Here is a 20,860-nt window from a genome sequence, read left to right on the forward strand (position 1 = left end):
ACGATTGGCCCCTCCCATAAGGCTTAAAACAGACCAGCACCGGCGTTTGGGCTTTGCCTGAAAACAACGTTGGCAGCTTCGTCTTCTGCTTCGTCTACGTCTTGCATTCATTTTTGTGACTTCTGAACGTTTGCCAAGAAAGGCCTTTGGCAGTTTGCCTAATTGGACCAAGGTTTGTGAGAGAACTGAGGAATTTGTTTTGGGAGGCATTTGCTTTAATTTGAGTTGAACGACGCTGGGAATGAAGTAATTCTCAGCTGATCGAATAAAGTTTGTTTTTTCACGGACTGAGTTTCCTGCTACCTACTTGGGCCTAGGTCACAACAGCAAGTATGTTTAAAAGTACATTTTACCCCCTCTCCTTTACAGCTGAAGACATTAGGGAGGGTCCCTTTTTGCCAGACTTCCATTTCTGATGCTGGCTCAGCTGCCTCTTATCTGACTTATCTGACTTAGCACTTCTAGGTTGCCAGTTGTTTTCAATTTGTGACTGGTTGCTTAGCGAACATTCAAAGTTATGGCAGACCCCCGAAAAAGCTACATATCAGATATCCAGATATGAAGTCCCAATGGCCGCTACTCCTTCAGTCATGTGATCACATTTTATACACTTGGCACCTGTATTTAAATCTGGTTTACTTGTGGACACCCCGATGGTTACCAGGACAATCATTAACCCTGCCTAACTACTTCCACTGGTTTCATTCCAGCAAGGTGACCGGAACCAGATGGGTAACCGATACCTAGAATATTATGCCGTTGTTGACAAGAGCATGGTAAGTTTGTCATCGATCATTGTAGTTTATAGGAGATCTGGAAATTGCAGAATCACAGAGTCGCAGAGTTCAAAGGGGCCTTGGAGGCCTTCTAGTCTTGGCAACTCTAGACCAGTGGTAGTCAACCTGGTCCCTACCACCCACTAGTGGGCATTCCAGCTTTCATGGTGGGCGGTAGGGGTTTTGTCCGATACTGAAGCACTTTCCTTTTTTTAAAATTTAATTGACTTTTTAAAAAAAATTCATAGCATTATTTAAAAGCATTTTCATTAGGTTTTCATAAAATTCCCCGTGACAATTTAAATTTCTGAAAATATACTATTTGTATCGCCCGCGCATAAGTTTAGTTCATGTTACGTAAGTGAAACTAAATGGCGCTATAGTGCGACCGCAAACAAAAAAGCTTCATCCCAGAATAGCTCACGCATCTCCCCCCACATCACCAGCTGTAACAGACAAGCAGAGCTGGTAGCCGGCGCCCCCCCAAAAAAACCCAATCCACGATGCGCGAGAGGCACGCGCAGACGATGATACATGGCGCATTACTGTGGAACCGGTGGGCGGTTAGAAAATTTTACTACTAACAGAGATACAAAAGTGGGCGGTAGGAATAGAAAGGTTGACTACCCCTGCTCTAGACAAATGGTTGTCCAATCTCTCCTTGAAAACCTCCAGTGATGGAGCACCTACAACTTCTGAAGGTAAGCTGTTCCACTGGTTAATTATCTTCACCAGGGGTATCAAACTCAAGGCCTGGGGGCCGGATTCAGCCCGCAAGATGTTTAGATTTGGTCCGTGGGCCCACCCTGGAAACAGAAAATGACCGGCCCGCGGTACCTCTGCCAGCAAAAATGAAGCTCAGGAGGGCTTCATTTCTCTTTAATTCCAGGTTGCTTCACTCATATCATGCCCGTCCTTTTTTTCATTAAACTAGACATCCTCAATTCCTGCAACCGTTCCTTGTATGTTTTAGCCTCCAGTCCCCTAATCCTCTATGTTGCTCTTCTCTGCAAAAAAGTCTCAACATCTTTTTTATATAATGGCAATATAAAAAGATGTGGGCAGCCTGAGGTTTATTAATTTTTTTAATTTGGGGCCCAGTTGTGGAGTCCGGAAGACAATCTGGACAGAAACAGGTCTTAAGTCCACTAAATTGTGGACAATCCACCCAAATGTAAGTTCTTAGATGTGCAGGGATTTTTATTTATTTATTTAAATGAGTTATACGACCATCTATCTCACAACAGTGATGGTAGGTAGGTGGATGGATGGATGGATGGATGGAAGATAGATAGATAGATAGATAGATAGATAGATAGATAGATAGATAGATAGAGAGAGAGAGAGAGAGATAGAGAGATAGATGATAGCTAGGTAGGTACGTAGGTAGATGGATGGATGGGTGGATGGATGGATGGATGGAAGATAGATAGATAGATAGATAGATAGATGATAGGTAGGTAGGTAGATTAATGGATGGATGATAGGTAGGTAGGTAGGTAGGTAGGTAGGTAGGTAGATAGATAGATAGATAGATAGATAGATAGATAGATAGATAGATAGATGATAGGTAGGTAGGTAGGTACGTAGGTAGATGGATGGATGGAAGGTAGATAGACAGATGATAGGTAGGTAGGTAGGTAGATTAATGGATGGATGATAGGTAGGTAGATAGATAGATAGATAGATAGATAGATAGATAGATAGATAGATAGATAGATAGATAGATAGGTAGGTAGGTAGGTACGTAGGTAGATGGATGGATGGATGGATTTTATTTATTTATATTTTATTTTATTTACATTTATATCCCGCCCTTCTCCGGAGACCCAGGGCGGCTTACAATGTATAAGGCAATAGTCTCATTCTATTTGTATATTTACAAAGTCAACTTATTGCCCCCCCCCAACAATCTGGGTCCTCATTTTACCTACCTTATAAAGGATGGAAAGCTGAGTCAACCTTGGACCTGGTGGGACTAGAACCTGCAGTAATTGCAGGCAGCTGTGTTTCAATAACAGGCTTCTTACAGCCTGAGCCACACCGCGGCCCTACCTTCCATGGATGGATGGAAGGTAGATAGATAGATAGATGATAGGTAGGTAGGTAAGTAGATTAATGGATGGATGATAGGTAGATAGATAGATAGATAGATAGATAGATAGATAGATAGATAGATAGATAGATAGATAGATAGATAGATAGATAGATGGATGATAGGTAGATAGGTAGGTAGATAGGTAAGATAGATAGTTAGATGGATGGATGGATGGAAAGTAGATAGATAGATAGATAGATAGATAGATAGATAGATAGATAGATAGATAGATAGATAGATAGATAGATGATAGATAGATAGGTAGGTAGATAGGTAAGATAGATAGTTAGATGGATGGATGGATGGAAAGTAGATAGATAGATAGATAGATAGATAGATAGATAGATAGATAGATAGATAGATAGATAGATAGATAGATAGATAGAATAACTTTACTGTCACTTCGAATGTACACTAATTGGCATAGATTAAGATGAAATTTTAGGCTAGAGTTTTCCAGCCATGGCAACTTGAAGATGGGTGGACTTCAATTCCCAAGGCCGGCTGGGGAATTCTGGGGGTTGAAGTCCACCCATCTTCCAGCTGTGAAGATTGAGCAAAACTGCCACAATATCCCAATGCCGCTCGGCACCGTCCGAGATGCCATAATCTCATTTCATTAAAAGCCACTCTAACCACTCGCTAGCCGTCTGACACAAACGCCCATCGGGGAACAGCGTGAATACATCCACGTAAACGTTTGGTCTTAAGCTGCCTGTTCTTTTCCTTCTTCTTCTCCCTAGTTTCTCCTCTACAGGGGCAACGAAACCGCTCTGGTGTCGGTAGTGTTTCACATGATGCTCCACGTTTACACAGTGAGTAGTTGCTTTGCGTCCCTTAAAAATCAAAGCCAGGTTCCCCCTTTGCAATTGACCGGTAGGGAATTTGTCCAAGCCAACGGTATTCAGGGGATGCTACAGATGTTTCGGGATGGCACCCAAACTGCCTATTGCTATCAGTACAGGCAGTCCTCGAGTTACGACCCCAATTGAGCCCCAAAATTCTGTTGCTAAGCCAGACGGTTGTTCAGTGAGTTTGGCCCTGTTTCACGACTTTTTTTTGCTGCAGTTTCCACGGCAGTTGTTAAATTAGTCACATGGTCATTAAGTGAATCTGGCTTCCCCATCAACGGCACTTTTCAGAAGGTCGCAAAAAGAGGCTCATGTGACCTCAGGACTCTGCAGCCATCATAAATCTGAGCCAGTTGCTAAGTGAAACATTTGTTACGACCTTCCTTGCCAGAATCATTAAGTGGAGCATTGCGATTGTTAAGTTAGTGACACGGTCGTTAAGCGAATCTGGTTTCCCCCTTGACTCTGCTTTGCGGAATGTCACAAAAGTGGATCACGTGACCTCGGGACACTGCGACCGTCATAAGTGTGAAAAACGCTCATAAGTCACAGTTGCCGTTGTAACTTTGAACGGTCACTAAATGAACTATTGTAAGTGAAGGACTACCTGTACTCTCTATGCTTTCTTTTGCCACAATCTATTTGCAGATCTACCGGTATTATAATTTACTGTTTATAAAATGTACACATCAGGGGAAAGCGATGAAGACACATCGCACTCCAGGTAGTTGCAGGTGTTCTCACCCAGCTCCCCAAACACCAACATGTTGTGCCTCGCTCGCCCCCCTCTCCGCAGCCGGGCCCCTCTCATCTCCTGTTATCTCAGCCAGAGATGGATAATGAAGACGAACGGCCTGGCATGCCTCCAGCCCCCAGTCCTGGCACCATGCCCGGACAAACTGAGCAAATAAACCTCCCCCCCACAGCATGTGAGCATGAAGCCAGTCACGAGCTAGAATTGCCAGCAGCTGGAGGGTGGACAGATCCACGCTTCCGGAGAATGGAGAGGCGACGTCAGCAAAAGGAAGGGAGGGGCAGGCCTGGATAAGTGCTGAGTCATGGAGCCACACCCCATGGCCTATATAAAGGATCTGCTTTCTGGCATTCTTTGAGTCAGGCAAAGTCTAATTTGGATTGCTGAAGTCACATCTTGGACTCCTGCTTGCCGAGAACTCTGATAGGACTTTGGCAGAGCTGCAGAGGCACGCTTGATACGGACTTCCCCGACCCGGCCGTCAGAGGAGGAGTGGAACATGACACAACAAATCCTCTGACCCGAACCCAAAAGATTCCTTTATTAGGAACGCCGGCAGCCCCAGTAAAAAAGTTTCTCTCACCACAGGTTAACAAGTCCGTCTGTCCGGAAGATGAATAGTTGTCGGCCCCATCTATTCATCTCCGCCCCCTGCCTTTGATCCCCAGAGCTAGGGTGGGGCTTCGCTAGTGGCTCTTCTGTCCCAAGGACCAGCTCATAGATTTCCACTGCTTTCCTCTCCTCTGCCTTCTACCCATCTGCGCGTCAGGCACTGGACCCAGCTGTTCCTCCTCTTCCTCATCAGCTGAACCTGGGGGCTGTTGACTCTCCATCTGAGGGCTGATGGACGGCCCAGGTTCCGCCTCTATCTCTCTCTCACTCTGCCAGCTCCATTCCCTCTTCCCCCTCGGAGCTCCCAGGTTGCCTTGATGCTGACCCCGACTCCCACGGCCCCTCCTCCTCCTCTGAGTTGGCTGCGGAGGGGCCGACAAGCCGCAACATGTGGCATTCTTCCAAATTAGGTGTTTGTTCTCCCAGAAAGTCCATTGTCATTTTATCTGGCATGTGGGATCACGAACCACCCCAGATGAGTGGAAAGGATGAAAAATAAAATTTGCATGAAAGCCAGGCGCCTGGTAAGCATCCTGTATTGATTTATGACAGTCGAAGCGTCCCGGGGTCACGCGATCACCATCTGTGGGGGCTCCTACCCTGTGGAACGAACTTCCCCCTGGACTTCGACAACTATCCGACCTTAGGACCTTTCGCCGCGAACTTAAAACCTATTTATTTCGTCTTGCTGGACTGGCTTGATTTTTAAAATTTTAATTTGCTTTTATGGGTTTTAAATTTTTGTAAATTTTATAGGGTGTTACTGTATTTTAAATTTGGCCAATTGAATACGTTTTTTAAGGGTTGTTCTTAGTATTGTATGTGTTGTTCTTTTTGTATTTTATTTTGGCTGTGCACCGCCCTGAGTCCTTTAGGAGATGGGCGGTATACAAATTAAAATATTATTATTATTATTATTATTATATCTGAAACCTTGGCGCCACAATTTCCATTGCTGAGCAAGGCAGTCATTAAATGAGTCGTGTTTGATTTTTATGAGCATTTTTGCCACGGTTGTTCAGCGAATCGCGGCAGTTGTTAAGTGAATCATACAGTCGTTCAGCTTCCTCCATTGACTTGGCTTGTCGGAATTCAGCGGGGAAGGTCACAAACGGTGATACAGCCCAGGATGCTGTAAACCGTCATGTTACGGAAACCTCCAAGGGCTGAAAACAGAACCATGGTTAGCAAAGCCCACGTTGCAACGTCTTACCAGCCGACCAGAATTTGCAAGCAATCAGAATACAGCTGGAAGGGACTTCGGAGGTCATCGGGTCCAGAGGTGGGTTTCAGCAGGTTCTGACCGGTAGCGGAAATTTTGAGTAGTTCGGAGAACCGGTAAATACCACCTCTGACTGGCCCCGCCCTCATCTATTCTCCCAGCTGATGGGGAGGAAATGAAGATTTTGCAGTATCCTTCCCCTGCCACGCCCACCAAGCCATGCCACGCCCACAGAACCAGTAGTAAAAAAAATTGAATTCCACCACGGATCAAGTCCAACCCTCTGCTCAAGCAGGAGACCCTATATCAATTTTGTCCAGTGACTGTTGAGTCTCTTCTTAAAAACCTCCCGTGATGAAGCCCCTACAAACATCTGGAGCAGTGGTGGGTTGCTCCCGATTCTGTCCGGTTCAATAGAACTGGTAGTAAAATCGGCGGGAGGCTCCACCCACCCGCCTGGAGGTCATAAATGACGATCTGTGCATGCACAGAAGCTTCTGCGCCTGCGTGTGCACAGCCCCATTGCAAACCGGTAGCAAAGGCAAGCAGAACCCACCCCTGATCTGGAGGCAAGTAGTTCCACCGGTTAATTGTTCTCACTGTTAGGAAGCTTCTCCTTAATTCCAGGTTGCCTCTCTCCTTGATGAGTTTCCATCCGTTGCTTCTTGTCTTGCCTTCAGGGGCTTTGGAGAATAGCTTGACCCCCTCTTCTTTGGGGCAGCCCCTGAGATATTGCTATCATGTCCTCTCTGGTCTTCGTTTCTCTAGACTGGCCATACTCAATTCCTGCAACCGTTCTTCATTTGTTTTAGTCTCCTGTCCCTTAATCAGTTGCTCTACTTTGCACTTTTTTTCCAACGCGGGGCTGTCTTAAATTGAATTTTATCAAATTTTTAAAATTCTTATTAATTAATTTTAAATGGGGTTTTAGCTTACTGTATATTTTAATTTTCAGGCCAATTTTAAAATAAGTTTTTTAATTGCATTTTAAATTATATATTGCACTGTTTGTTTTATTTTTGCCTGTACACCGCCCTGAGTCCTTCGAGAGAAGGGCGGTATAGAAATCAAATAAATAAATAAATAAAATAAATAAATAAAGTTCTCAACATCTTTTTCGTAATTTGTGGTGACCAAAACTGGACGCAGAATTCCAGGTGAGTCCTCTTTACTAAGGCTTTACAAAGCCTTTTTTTTTTCCCTCCCCGTTTTCTCTTTTCTCATCCTCAGATCTTCCTCCCGCTCGGCCTCCACGTTTATCTGGTCGGCATGGAGATCTGGGCAGACAAAAACTACGTGACCATCCATCCTCACGACCTGTCCGCAAATCTGAAAGCTTTTTATAAGTATGTGCGGTACAACCTTCGGCATCGCGAGCATTTCGACCACGCGGGATTAATGACGTAAGCATTCCCTTAGGGGAAAAAAATAACCAGGAAGGCTTGAATAAGCATTACCTGGTGAGGGCGGGGTGGGAGGGGATTTTGGGATTAGCAACAACCACGTGCTTATTTTTTTATTTTGTTTTTTGTAATTGTATTTTATTTTTATTACTATGACATCAGCCTGGCAGGAATAGCCAACACCCCAGAAAATAGGCTCAAGATGACTGGTGAAATCCAGCAGGTTCTGACAGGTTCTGGAGAACCGGTAGCGGAAATTTCGAGTAGTTTGGAGAACCGGCAAATACCACCTCTGGCTGGCCTCAGGAGTGGGGTGGGAATGGGGATTTTGCAGTATCCTTCTCCTGCCACACCTGCTAAGCCACGCCCGCCAAGCCACACCACACCCACCAAGCCACGGCCACAGAACTGGTAGTAAAAAATTTGGATTTCACGACTGCTTTGCAGCACATCCAACCAGCATACAAGTAAATGAACTTCAGCAGGATTCCATTATATATACGGAAGTTCTTCATATACAATATCATACAGCAGAAGTCAGCGTATAATATCAGAAACACAGAAGGAATATTCATAGAAGCCATTCATTATACAGAGTAGAGAGATACAGTGGCTAATTTATCGTACAGGGGCTCTCACTACAGAGGCCAAACCAACTCTTATATACAGTTCAGCAAGTCTAAGCCACGCCCAGGCTCCAAACTGCCTCTTATGGCACCCTACTATGTGTCAGTTTCCAAACAGTCCCCATTGGCTGACCTGTTGCCTTTGTCTATTCCAGTCTGTGAACATTCATACTCTGACAATAAGGACCGCCAATGTTCTGTCTCCTTCCCCACTTCAGACCCACAAGCTGGCCTTCAGCCAGTGGATTCCCGGCTCTTATCAGTCCTGGCAGAGAAATCGCAGCTGCCTGGCAAAGTTCAAACAAGTGACTCATGTAGCAAGACTTTCAGCTCTTTTTGAAACGGTTCAGCTAAATTTTTGCTTCCCGTGGAGTGAGAGCAGTCCCAAAGCTCCTTATATATCCTGTGGGGTGGGGCTCCTGCCCCACCCTTCCCTTTGATTAGAGGGGCTCCTGCCTCTCTAATCTTCTGAAGCGCGGGTCAAGCCAAGCTTGATTATTATTATTATCAGCTGGGTCTGAAGGCGTAGCTTGGGGAAGGGAGGAATCAGGGGATGACGGCCTCATTACGTCCTCCGACTGGTCTGGTTCTGGCTCCTGGAGCCGAGCCACAGGAATCGGTGCTCCTGAGGTAAGCCTTACCGGCCCTTCCCCCTCACTCTCGGAGTTACTTTCGGGCATGGGGCCAGGTTCGGGGCTGGAGTCACAACAGCCAACCTCTTTCTTTGTATTTTCCCTCGGGAAAAAAAATAACCCACGTCCTTCTTTCTCTGATGTTTTAGGACAACCGGGGATCTTCCGGGACTCTCGTGGGGAGAACGATTTTGTCATCCCTCTCATGTCTCTGTGAGCGTCATCCAGGTAGGGGGGGGGGTCTCCGTCTCCGATTCCTTTTACACCTGTTTGTACCTGTTTCGGTTAATACGGGTGCCAGAGCAGTTCAGAGCAGTGCTGGTTACCACCTTTAAAGCGCTCCATGGCATAGGACCGGGATATCTTCGGGACCGCCTTCTGTTACCACATGCCTCCCACCGACCGGTACGCTCCCATAGAGAGGGTCTCCTCAGGGTGCCGTCAGCCAAACAGTGTCGGCTGGCGACCCCCAGGGGGAGAGCCTTCTCTGTGGGCGCACCTACCCTCTGGAATGAGCTTCCCCCAGGACTTCGACAACTTCCTGACCTCCGGACCTTTCGCCGCGAGCTGAAGACGTATTTATTCTTCCGAGCAGGACTGGCTTAAAAATGGGTTTTTTAATTGGATTTTAAATGGGGTTTTATATTATATTATGTATTTTATATTTAATTTACAGGCCATATTGAATAAGTTTTTTAAATAGTGATTTTATTGTAGTGTATTGTATTGTTTTTATCTGGCTGTTCACCGCCCTGAGTCCTTCGGGAGAAGGGCGGTATAAAAATTAAAATATTATTATTATTATTATTATTAGATGAACGCAGGTCGTGTGACCTGGTAGCAGTGATCCAATATTTGAGAGGTGCCACAGAGAATAGGGGGTCAACCTCCAAAGTATCCCAGAGGCAGGACAAGAAGCAACAGAGAGAAACTCATCAAGGAGGGGAGCAACTTAGAACTAAGGAGAAACTTCCTAACAGTGAGGACAATGAACCAGTGGAACTGCTTGCTACCAGAAGTTTGTGGGTGCCCCCTCCGTCAACTGGAGGTTTTTAAGAAGAGTCTGGACAGTCCCTTGTCTAAAATGGTATACTATTGCTTTCTGGTGCTTTGGGAAATAAATTGACCCCCTCCTCTTTGCGGCAATCTCTCAAATACTGGAACACAGATAGTCCTCCGACTTACAACAGTTCATTTAGTGACAACGTTACAACGGCACTGAAAAAAAAGTGACTTAGGGCCATTTTTCACACTTCCAACTATTTCAACATCCCCATGGTCACACGATCAAAATTCAGATGCTTGGCCACTGACTCATATTTATGACGGGTTGCAGTGTCCCGGGGTCATGTGTTTCCCTTTCGCGACAAGCGGTCAAAGGGGAAGCCAGATTTGCTTAATGACCGTGTGACTCACTTAACAACCGCTTAACCACTGTGGCACGAAAAGCCCTACAATGGGGCAAACTTGATTCACAACTGTCTCACGTAGCAACAGGAACTTTGGGCTCAGTTGTGGTCGTAAGTCGAGGACCACCTGTATTTACCAACATGTTCGCCTTCTGTCCTCCCTCACTCTTGTCTCACGGTGCACAGATACGTAAAAACCCTCGATTTGATGCCGAAACGATCGCCCACCAGCTGGGACATTCCTTGGGCTTCACGCATGATGACGCACACACGAATTTAGCCAGAAAATGTGACTGCAACTGCACGGTGTTTGGCAGCTGTTTGATGCTGACTTCGGGCCCGGCGTAAGTTTCCCCTGGAGTCTTGTTCTTACTATTTCACCTTTCTCTCTCGGGCCTCCGTGGGCTCCCCTTAATTACAAAACAGCTTCCCCCACCACCACCGAAACCAGTTTTAAGAATTGGTTCGTGCTTCTCCTTATAGAATAATCAGTCACCAACTACAGAACTTTATTCTCACTTTATTCTCACTTTGAATGTTTGCTAATTGGCATACATTAAAATGAAATGGAATAAAATGAAACAGGTAATACTCCATTTATAGAATAGAATAGAATAGAATTTTATTGGCCAAGTGTGATTGGACACACAAGGAATTTGTCTTGGTGCATATGGCCATTCGTTCAGAGACATGTGAAGATTATTATTACTTTATTTACACAAAATGACAATATACACAGCAAACGGGATAATTATGCTGGATTTCGTATCACAGATCACTAGTCGAACACTTCCCAAGCGTTTAAGACTGCGTGATGTATCGGCGAATTATGCGAGCGGATCCCAGTAACGTGACCTTCTGCAGCTGACCAATGGTGATCTTGTCAGCGCCAATTGGTTTTAAGTGCTTGCCTAGGTCTTTAGGCACAGCTCCCAGTGTGCCGAGTACCACTGGAACCACCTGCACTGGTTTATGCCAGAGTCTCTGCAATTCGATTCTCAAATCTTGATATCTGGTGACTTTTTCAAGTTGTTTCTCATCGATTCTGCTGTCACCAGGTATAGTAATGTCGACTATCCACACATTTTTCTTTTCCACAACCGTGATATCCGGGGTATTGTGTTCCAAAACTTTATCAGTCTGTATTCGGAAATCCCACAGTAGTTTTGCATGCTCATTTTCAATCACTTTTTCAGGCTTATGATCCCACCTAAAAAAGTGATTGAAAATGAGCATGCAAAACTAATTATTATTTTATTTACACAAAATGACAGTATACACAGCAAACGAGATAACTATGCTGCATTTCACATCACAGATCATTAGTCCAACACTTCCCAAGCGTTTAGGACTGCGTGATGTATTATTATTATTATTATTATTATTATTATTATTATTATTATTATTATTATTGTTGTTGTTGTTGTTGTTGTTGTTGTTATCATTTTGTTGTTGTTGTTGTTGTTACTATTATTATTATTATCTTTTTTACTCTTTAAACATGAAACTCAGTCAACTAGACTGGGATGCCCTATGCACGGTCACTCACGCTCTCGTGACGTCTCGTCTGGATTACTGCAATGCTCTCTACATGGGGCTCCCCTTGAAGGGCATCCGGAGGCTGCAGTTAGTTCAGGATGCAGCTGCGCGGGTGATAGAGGGAGCCCCTCGTGGCTCCCATGTGACACCTCTCCTGTGCAGACTGCACTGGCTGCCTGTGGCCTTCCGGGTGCGCTTCAAGGTGTTGGTGACAATCTTTAAAGCGCTCCATGGCATAGGGCCGGGTTACTTACGGGACCGTCTACTGCTACCGGATACCTCTCACCGACCCGTGCGCTCTCACAGAGAGGGACTCCTCAGGGTGCCGTCGGCTAGGCAGTGTCGTCTGGCGACACCCAGGGAAAGGGCCTTCTCTGTGGGGGCTCCCACCCTCTGGAACGAGCTTCCCCCAGGACTCCGTCAACTTCCGGACCTCCGAACCTTCCGCCGTGAGCTTAAAACACATCTATTCGTCTGCGCAGGGCTGGAGTAGGTTTTTTAAATTTAGATTTTAAATGGGTTTTATTATATATATTGTTTTAATTATCGGGCTATATTTAATAAGTTTTTTAACGGACATTTTATCTTGTATTTATATGTGTTTTATTTGCCTGTGAACCGCCCTGAGTCCCTAGGGAGATAGGGCGATATACAAATCTGAATAAACTTAAACATAAACATAAACATAACTGAACATTTAAAAATGTATCACAAATATCACTGACTGGCGGTGAAGGTTGATACGGGTTGCTGCCAGCATCCTAGGTATCGACCGAGTACCTTCTCAAAATGTACGATGTTCCGAGTAGCACGGTCCTTATGTGAATCCAGCTTCCCCCTTGATTTTTCTGGTTGTAAGGCGAGAACTTCTGAAGTTGTGGGAGCTTCATCGCTGGAAGCTCCCAATAAGAGACTGGACTGCCATCTGCCAGAAATAGGGTCTCCTGCTTGGGGGGGGGGGGCTTTTAGACTAGATGACCTACAAGGACCCTTCCAACTCTGTTGTTCTGTTAACTGTTCTGTTATCTATTAATTACCTGTATATTTGTTACGTGCTATCCAAAATAGAATTTGGGATTTGGGATGGAAGAGAAGAGAAGAGAAGGGAAGGGAAGGGAAGGGAAGGGAAGGGAAGGGAAGGGAAGGGAGGAGAGGAGAGGAGAGGAGAGGAGAGGAGAGGAGAAGAGAAGAGAAGAGAAGAGAAGAGAAGAGAAGAGAAGAGAAGAGAAGAGAAGAGAAGAGAAGAGAAGAGAAGAGAAGAGAAGATGGAAGGGAAGAGGAGAGGAGAGGAGAAGAGAAGAGAAGAGAAGAGAGAGAAGAGAAGAGAAGAGAAGAGAAGATAGAATAATGGAATGGAATAGAACAGAACAGAACAGAACAGAACAGAACAGAACAGAACAGAATAGAATAGAATAGAATAGAATAGAATAGAATAGAATAGAATAGAATAGAATAGAATGGAATATAGAATGGGATGGGATGGGATGGGATGGGATGGGATGGGATGGGATGGGATGGGATGGGATGGGATGGGATGGGATGGGATGGGATGGAAGACAGGTACAAGTGACCACAAGAAATAAGGTACAAATAATGACAGCTCACAGGGATAATCATTTATTGCCTTTACAGGAACTGTTCAAGACTGAGTAATTGCAGCACACTGGAATATTTGAAGCTGATCCAAAAACCCGGAAAAACCTGCTTGCTTGAGAAGCCTGCCCAGATCTTCAGCCCGAAGGAGTGTGGGAACGGCGTCATTGACGAGGAGGATGAAGAGTGCGACTGTGGGGTTGAAGAGGTGAGACATCCAGGCACCTGGCCGAGTGTGTGACTCCCCTCCCCCAAACCAGCCGGAGGGCTACCCAGACAACGCACTTATATAAACAAGGCTAACTTTACACGACCTATTTTGAATTGGACATTTCCTGCTAGCGCCAACAATATCCCAGTCCAAATCATATTGCATGATTATTTATTAAATTTATAGACTGAATTTTTAGGCGGTTTAAAAAAACCAACAACCCAAATGTAGTCCTCAACTGAAGAGCATAACTGAAATCAAATAAATAAAAGCCAACTGGGTGACTTTGGGCCAATCACCAGGAGACAGTGAGTTCTAGTCCCACCTTAGCAATCAAAGCCGGCTGGGTGACTTTGGGCCAATCAGCAGGAGACAGTGAGTTCTAGTCCCGCCTTAGCAATCAAAGCCGGCTGGGTGACTTTGGGCCAATCAGCAGGAGACGGGGAGTTCTAGTCCCGCCTTAGCAATCAAAGCCGGCTGGGTGACTTTGGGCCAATCAGCAGGAGATGGAGAGTTCTAGTCCCGCCTTAGCAATCAAAGCCGGCTGGGTGACTTTGGGCCAATCAGCAGGAGACGGGGAGTTCTAGTCCTGCCTTAGCAATCAAAGCTGGCTGGGTGACTTTGGGCCAATCAGCAGGAGACGGGGAGTTCTAGTCCCGCCTTAGCAATCAAAGCCGGCTGGGTGACTTTGGGCCAATCACCAGGAGATGGTGAGTTCTAGTCCTGCCTTAGGCACGAAAGCCAGCTGATGACCAGGGACCAACTGCCAGGAGACAATGAGTTCTAGTCCCACTTTAGGCACCAAAAGCTGGCTGGGAGACTTTGGGCCAATCACCAGGAGACGGTGAGTTTCTCTTCCTTTCTTAGGACATAGAAGGAACCTGGATCCAAAGCATCTTCCTGAAACAAGGAGGGAAGCAACGCCAACTTCATGTAAGTGGATCAAATAAAACTTGATGAGGTAGGAAGAATGAACGATATCTATTGTGTTTGACAAATTAACTACTTGCAAGGACAAAAATTAACTTAAAAATAATGTTCAGGGTAGAATTGTGAAAAATGCTAATACCCTTTTATAAAAAGTTTTACCAATATTGTAAAGTTTACAGATTGCTTGGTACCCAGTCAGGACTTTAATAGCCAGATAGTCAGTAGTGGGATTCAAGTAATTATTTTTTTTATTACTTTTTTTTAACACTACAAACAAAAAAGAAAATACATTTTCCACCCTTGTGCTATACATAAAAAAAAGGAAGATTTGGGTCTTTGGATATGTCCTCATGATTGCCAAAATCCACGTTCTCGAGGTACAGGTACCGAAGCATCCAATGTTCCAAGCGCATAGTCCACGAATGGTTTCCAAGTCTTCCAGAAAATATCTTCTTTATACACACCACTTCTAATTTTAATATCACATGTCATTTTATCATTTAAAGCTAATTTCCACATTTCAGAATTCCACTCTTCTATTCTAAAAATCACATCTAGTTTCCAATATCTAGCTATTATAATTCTACCTATTATAATCATAATTCTAATCAATTCTTTTTCATATTTTGTTAATTCTATTTCCTTAATTACCAACAATAATATAGTTTCCACTCTCAATGTTATTACTTTCCCCATCATTTCAAATATCATTTTCTCCAATTGTTGCCAAAACTTTTTAACCTTATCACATTTATACCACATATATTCATAAGTCCCCAATTCCATCTCACATCTCCAACATTTTTTACTAATTTTTTTATCCATTTGTGACAATCTTACTGGAGTCAAATACCATTTCCAAACAACTTTATAATTATGCGCTTTAATCCTTATAGATAAAGTCCTCATAATTCTACTATTCCAATTCACATTCCATTGGGAAAAAGATCTTAATATTGAAATACCAGAGTCAGATTGGAATGGGATTCAAGTAATTTAAGAACCGGTTCTCTGCCCTCATGATTTCTTCCAACAACCAGTTTGCCACACTGCTCAGAAAGTTAACAACCGGTTCTCCCGAAGTGGTGCGAACTGGCTGAATCCCACCACTGCAGATTGTGTGTGTGTGAGTGAGTGAGAGAGAGAGAGAGAGAGAGAGAGAGAGAGAGAATAAAAATAAGAGAGAGGGAGGGAATAAAAAGAGAAGAGAAGGGGGGATGGAGAAGTGAAAGAAAGGAGAAAGAAAAAGAAAGAAAGAAAGAAAGAAAGAAAAAGAAAAAAAGAAAAGAACAAAGAAAGAAAGGTGTGTGTGAGAGAGAAAATGAGAATGAGAAAAAGAGAAGGCAAGAAACAAAGAGAATGAGTGACACAGAAGAGATTATGTTAATATAACAATAAAAAACTATCCATCAAAGTCTTTATAATTCTCTCTTTCTTTTCTAAACAGTGGATGCAAAAATTTCGGGATCATTTTTCATTTCCTAATCACCTACAGCCTAAAACCATAACTGTAAGTTCTTGGTCCATCAGTATTGTGAAAATGAGAAAACGTTTCTTGACGCAAAAGATGTTGCTTTGGGTGTTTTTTTCCCCAAAAGGGCTGCCTTTACTTGGTTTTTAAAGACTATCATTGACAACAGGGGTCTCCAACCTTGGTCCCTTTAAGACTTGTGGACTTCAACTCCCAGAGTTCCTCAGCCAGCTTTTTAGGTTTATAACCTTGTCCTTATTCTTGGACTTCAACTCCCAGAGTCCTCAGCCAGCAAAGCTCTGGGAGTTGAAGTCCACAAGTCTTAAAGGGACCAAGGTTGGAGACCCCTGATTTACAAGGCCTTAAATAAGATTTGGAGCGCTTAGAATACAGAATCACAGAGTGGGAAGGGACCTTGGAGGTCTTCTAGTCCAACCCCTTGCTCAAGTGGGAGCCCCGATAACCATTTCAGACCAATGGCTGTCCAATCTTAAAAAAACAACAACCAAAAACTCCAGCGATGGAGCACTCACAACTTCTGAAGGTTGAGGTCTCCAACCTTGGTCCCTTTAAAACTTGTGGACTTCAACTCCCAGAGTCCCTCAGCCAGCTTTGGTTGGAGACCCCTGTCATGAAGGACAGATGGATCTGGAGGCCACAGGTGAAGAGATGGAGGTCCACCGGACATGGTGAGACACGGATCTTCCACCCAGAATGCCGTCGTCCTCTGTGGAAAGCCAGGCGTGATCTCAAGCAGAAGCCACGAATAGACAAACTTCCCGGAGAAAAAAGATTGTGGGAGGTTTTCCCCAGCGGAGGGTTCCTATCGGTTCACCCCGGTTCAGGCGAACCGGTAGTCGCAGCGGTGGGAGGTTCTGGGCAGAATGTCCGCGCACGAGCAGAGTGAGTGCGTGAGCGAGCGTGCTCCCAGTTCTGAACTGGTAGCGAAGGTAAGAGGGACCAACTACTGCAGGGGTCTCCAACCTTGGTCCCTTTAAGACTTGTGGACTTCAATTCCCAGCTTTGCTGGCTGAGGGACTCTGGGAGTTGAAGTCCACAAGTCTTAAAGGGACCAAGGTTGGAGACCCCTGCACTACTGGTTTCCCCTCAAGGGGAGACAGGACCATGGATGATTAGAAGATATCCCCTGATTAAGACACTCGACAGAAAATCGATTTATCTTGGCTCCTTTTGGTATAACAGAAGAAGACTCAAAACTCTTGAGTTTGTTGCCAGCTGAGCTCTACAGCTAGCAAGCAACTTACACCCATTCATTTAGCGATGATTCAAAGTTACAACGGCAGTGAAAACAGGGACTTACGGCCGTTTTTCGCACTTACGACCGTTGCAGCATTCTTCGTGGTCTCATGGGTCAAAATTCAGGTCCTTGGCCTCTGACTCGTATTTATGACGGTCACGGCGTCGCAGCTGGGGTCACGCGATCCCTCCTTTCGGCGAGCAGAATCAGTGGGGAAGCCAGATTCGCTCAACAGCCCTGTTGTGTCTTGCCCGCTCTCACCGCAGCCGGGGTCTGCTTATCTGCTTCCGAACGCTGAAGAATGTCCTCCCGGCCCCAGCCCTGGCTCCATGCCCAGACAAGCTGCAGAGGAGGGAGCACCTCCCGGCCCCAGCCCTGGCTCCATGCCCAGACAGGCTGAGGAGGGGGCATCTCCCAGCCCCAGCCCTGGCTCCGTGCCCAAGCAGGCTGCAGAGGAGGGAGCATCCCCCGGCCCCAGCCCTGGCTCCATGCCCAGGCAAACGGAGCAGCTAGACCCCTCCCCCTCCTCCACAGCATGTGAGCCTGAGGAAAGTTTATTTCCAACAGCTGCTGATTGGAGTGACCCTCGCATCAGAAGACTGGATAGGCGGAGGCAACAGAAGGAAGGGAGAGGCAGGCCTTAATGAGTGCTGAGTCATGGAGCCACACCCCATGGCCTATATAAAGGATCTGCTTTCTGGCAGTCTCTGAGTCAGGCAAAGTCAAACTTATCTTGCTGAAGTCACTTACTGGTCTCCTGCCTGCTCTGAGGACTTTGCTAGGACTTTGGGCAGAGCTGCAGAGGCAAGCCTGATTCGGATTTCCCTGACCCGTCCGTCAGCGGAGGAGTGGGACACGACAAGCCCCGTCGCTAGCTTGACAGATACGACAATTCACTTAACAACGGTGGCGAGAAAAAGCTGTAAAATGAACAACTCACTCTCGCTTAGCAACAGAAATTTGGGGCTCCCCTGCGGTCGTAACTCGAGGACTGCCTGCCGTATCCCTGTGGTGGGGATATTTAAGAAACCGGCGATACAATTCTTTCTTTCTCTCTTTTTTAACAGGAAGAGGGCAGCTCGGCAATCAAAATTGTACTCATGAATGAGAAGTACCCCAAAATCAAAGGGCCCGCCGTAAGCTTCGATTTCCTTTAACGTCGGAGGGGGGTGATGGGGAGGTTTGGGATTTTTGGGTGGCCCCGGGCCCTGGAGGGTGTGTATGTCAACGAGGCGGTTCTCCCTCTGATTGGCAGGACTGCCGGAAGAACAGATGTTGCCAGGAGGACTGCCAGTTCAAAAAGGACATCGACTGCCTCTACGGGCTCTGCTGCGACAAGTGCCAGGTAAGAGCCCCGCACCTGGTCTGAGGCTAAGAGGTATCTAGGCAGTTGCAGGTGAGGCAGGTACGGCCCTGCTGGGCCAAAGGCCTCCAGGAGGAGGAGAAGAGCCCGGAGGCAACCGCCTCTTCCCACAGCAGCTCCTGCTTTCCAGCCCTTATTTGGCTAATATAAAGGCTGGTGGGTCACCATCATTCCTTCCTTCCTTCCTTCTTTCCTTCCTTCCTTCTCTATCTTTCTGCCTCTCTGCCTTCCTCTCTCTCATATTTTTCTTTCTCCCTTTGTATTAATCTCCATCTTCCTTCCTCCCTCCTTTTCTCCTTCCTTCCTTTTCTCCTTTTTTCCTCCCTTCTTCCCTCCCTTCCTTCTCCTTTTCTACCTCCCTCCTTCCCTTCCTTCCTTCCCTCCTTCCATTCATTCATTTGTTCATTCATTCTTCCTCTCATTCTCTCCTTCCTTCCTCCTTCACTCCCTTTCTTCTTCCTTCATTCCTTCCTTCTGTCCTTCCTTCCTTTCTCCCTCCCTCCCTCCCTCCCTCCCTTCCTTCCTTCCATTCATTCATTTGTTCATTCATTCTTCCTCTCATTCTCTCCTTCCTTCCTCCTTCACTCCCTTTCTTCTTCCTTCCTTCCTTCCTTCTTTCCTTCCTTCCTTTCTCCCTCCCTCCCCCACCCTCCTTCCTTCCTTCCATTCATTCATTTGTTCATTCATTCTTCCTCTCATTCTCTCCTTCCTTCCTCCTTCACTCCCTTCTTCCTTCCTTCCTTCCTTCCTTCTTTCCTTCCTTTCTCCTCCTCCCTCCCCCACCCTCCTTCCTTCCTTCCTTCATTCTTCCTCTCAATCTCTCCTTCCTTCCTCCTTCACTCCCTTTCTCATTCCTTCCTTCCTTCCTTCCTTCTTTCCTTCTTTCCTTCCTTTCTCCTCCTCCTCCCACCCTCCTTCCCTTCCTTCCTTCCTTCCTTCATTCTTCCTCTCATTCTCTCCTTCCTCCTTCACTCCCTCCCTCCCATCCTCCCTTCTTCCCTCCCTCCCTTTTCCTTCCTCCTCTCATTCTCTCCTCCCTCTCTCCTTTCCTCACCCCCTTTCTCCTTCCTTTTTTCCTTCCTTCCTTCCTTCCTTCCTTCCTTCCTTCCTTCCTTCCTTCCTTCCTTCCTTCCCCCTCCTTCAGTGAAGCAGATTCTCTTAAGAACTGTGTCATTAACTTCACAACTGTAGCAAGAAAGGTCATAAAATGGCACAAAACTCACTTAACAACCATCTCGCTTGGCAAAAGAAATCTCTGACTCCATTGTGGATCGTATTTTATCGTTTTTATCGTATCGTTTATTCTCCATAAGCCCCAGGGAGCGTTTGGGATTTGTGGCGAGTTGGAAAAGTCAAATCACAAAATGCCAGCAGGGCATCTGCAGCCTGGGTGCCGGGCGGGGGTGGTGGTGGTACGGGCGGGGGGTGGGGGGTGGGGGGCTTCTGGTGGAGCTGCCACATTTTGAGCACCCAGAAGCAGCCTGGGATTCTTGCCTCCGCCAGTTTTCCGAAGCGGGAACCCGGTGCAGGGAAGCCACTTCGGAGTGCGACCTCCCGGAATTCTGCAACGGGACCTCCTTCGATTGTCCGACGGACGTCCACAAGCAGGACGGGACCCCCTGCGGCCACGACAACCATTGTTTCCTGGGACTTTGCCTGGACCTCCACACGCACTGCAAGGCTCTGTTCGGGCCGGGTAAGGCCAACCTGTCCGTCCTTGGGCTCCAGGCAGGTGGACTGTGGGTGCAGAGGGTGATGCTCCCGAGAGGAGAGAATCTCTGCGGCTCAGCTGTGGCCTCCTTGCTGCTCTCTGGGTTTGGTGGTTTTCTGGCAGGCGTTTCATGACCCAACTAGGGAACATCATCAACCCTGGAAGGGAAGGGGGCGTTGTGGAGAGGAGGAGGAGGAGGAAGAAGAGGAGGAGAGGACTGTGGGGTCCTTCATGCTCTCTGAGCTGAGTTGTTTTCTTGCAGACGTCTCATGACCCAGCTAGGTTACATGATCAGTGCTAGAAGGGGATGGGGTTTGTGGAGTGGAGGAGGAAGACGAAGAGGACTGTAGGATCCTTGGTGCTCTCCGGGTTTGGTGGTTTTCTGGCAGGCGTTTCATGAC

At 46.2% G+C, this 20,860-nt stretch overlaps 1 protein-coding gene across 1 annotated transcript in view; it reads left to right on the top strand.

Moving 5' to 3' along the window:
- LOC131199361 (disintegrin and metalloproteinase domain-containing protein 9-like) overlaps positions 1-20,860 on the top strand; it is a 39,515-nt gene that overhangs the window by 5,204 nt on the left and 13,451 nt on the right. The window contains exons 4-12 of the mRNA XM_058185066.1: positions 711-776; positions 3,618-3,689; positions 7,544-7,716; positions 9,124-9,202; positions 10,570-10,727; positions 13,555-13,723; positions 18,453-18,521; positions 18,641-18,730; positions 20,252-20,444. Coding sequence (XP_058041049.1) covers positions 711-776; positions 3,618-3,689; positions 7,544-7,716; positions 9,124-9,202; positions 10,570-10,727; positions 13,555-13,723; positions 18,453-18,521; positions 18,641-18,730; positions 20,252-20,444 — 1,069 coding nt within the window. The remainder of the gene's footprint in view (positions 1-710; positions 777-3,617; positions 3,690-7,543; positions 7,717-9,123; positions 9,203-10,569; positions 10,728-13,554; positions 13,724-18,452; positions 18,522-18,640; positions 18,731-20,251; positions 20,445-20,860) is intronic.

The sequence above is a fragment of the Ahaetulla prasina genome, chromosome 5 (genome assembly GCF_028640845.1).
Source record: "Ahaetulla prasina isolate Xishuangbanna chromosome 5, ASM2864084v1, whole genome shotgun sequence".
In the NCBI taxonomy this organism is placed as follows: domain Eukaryota; kingdom Metazoa; phylum Chordata; class Lepidosauria; order Squamata; family Colubridae; genus Ahaetulla; species Ahaetulla prasina.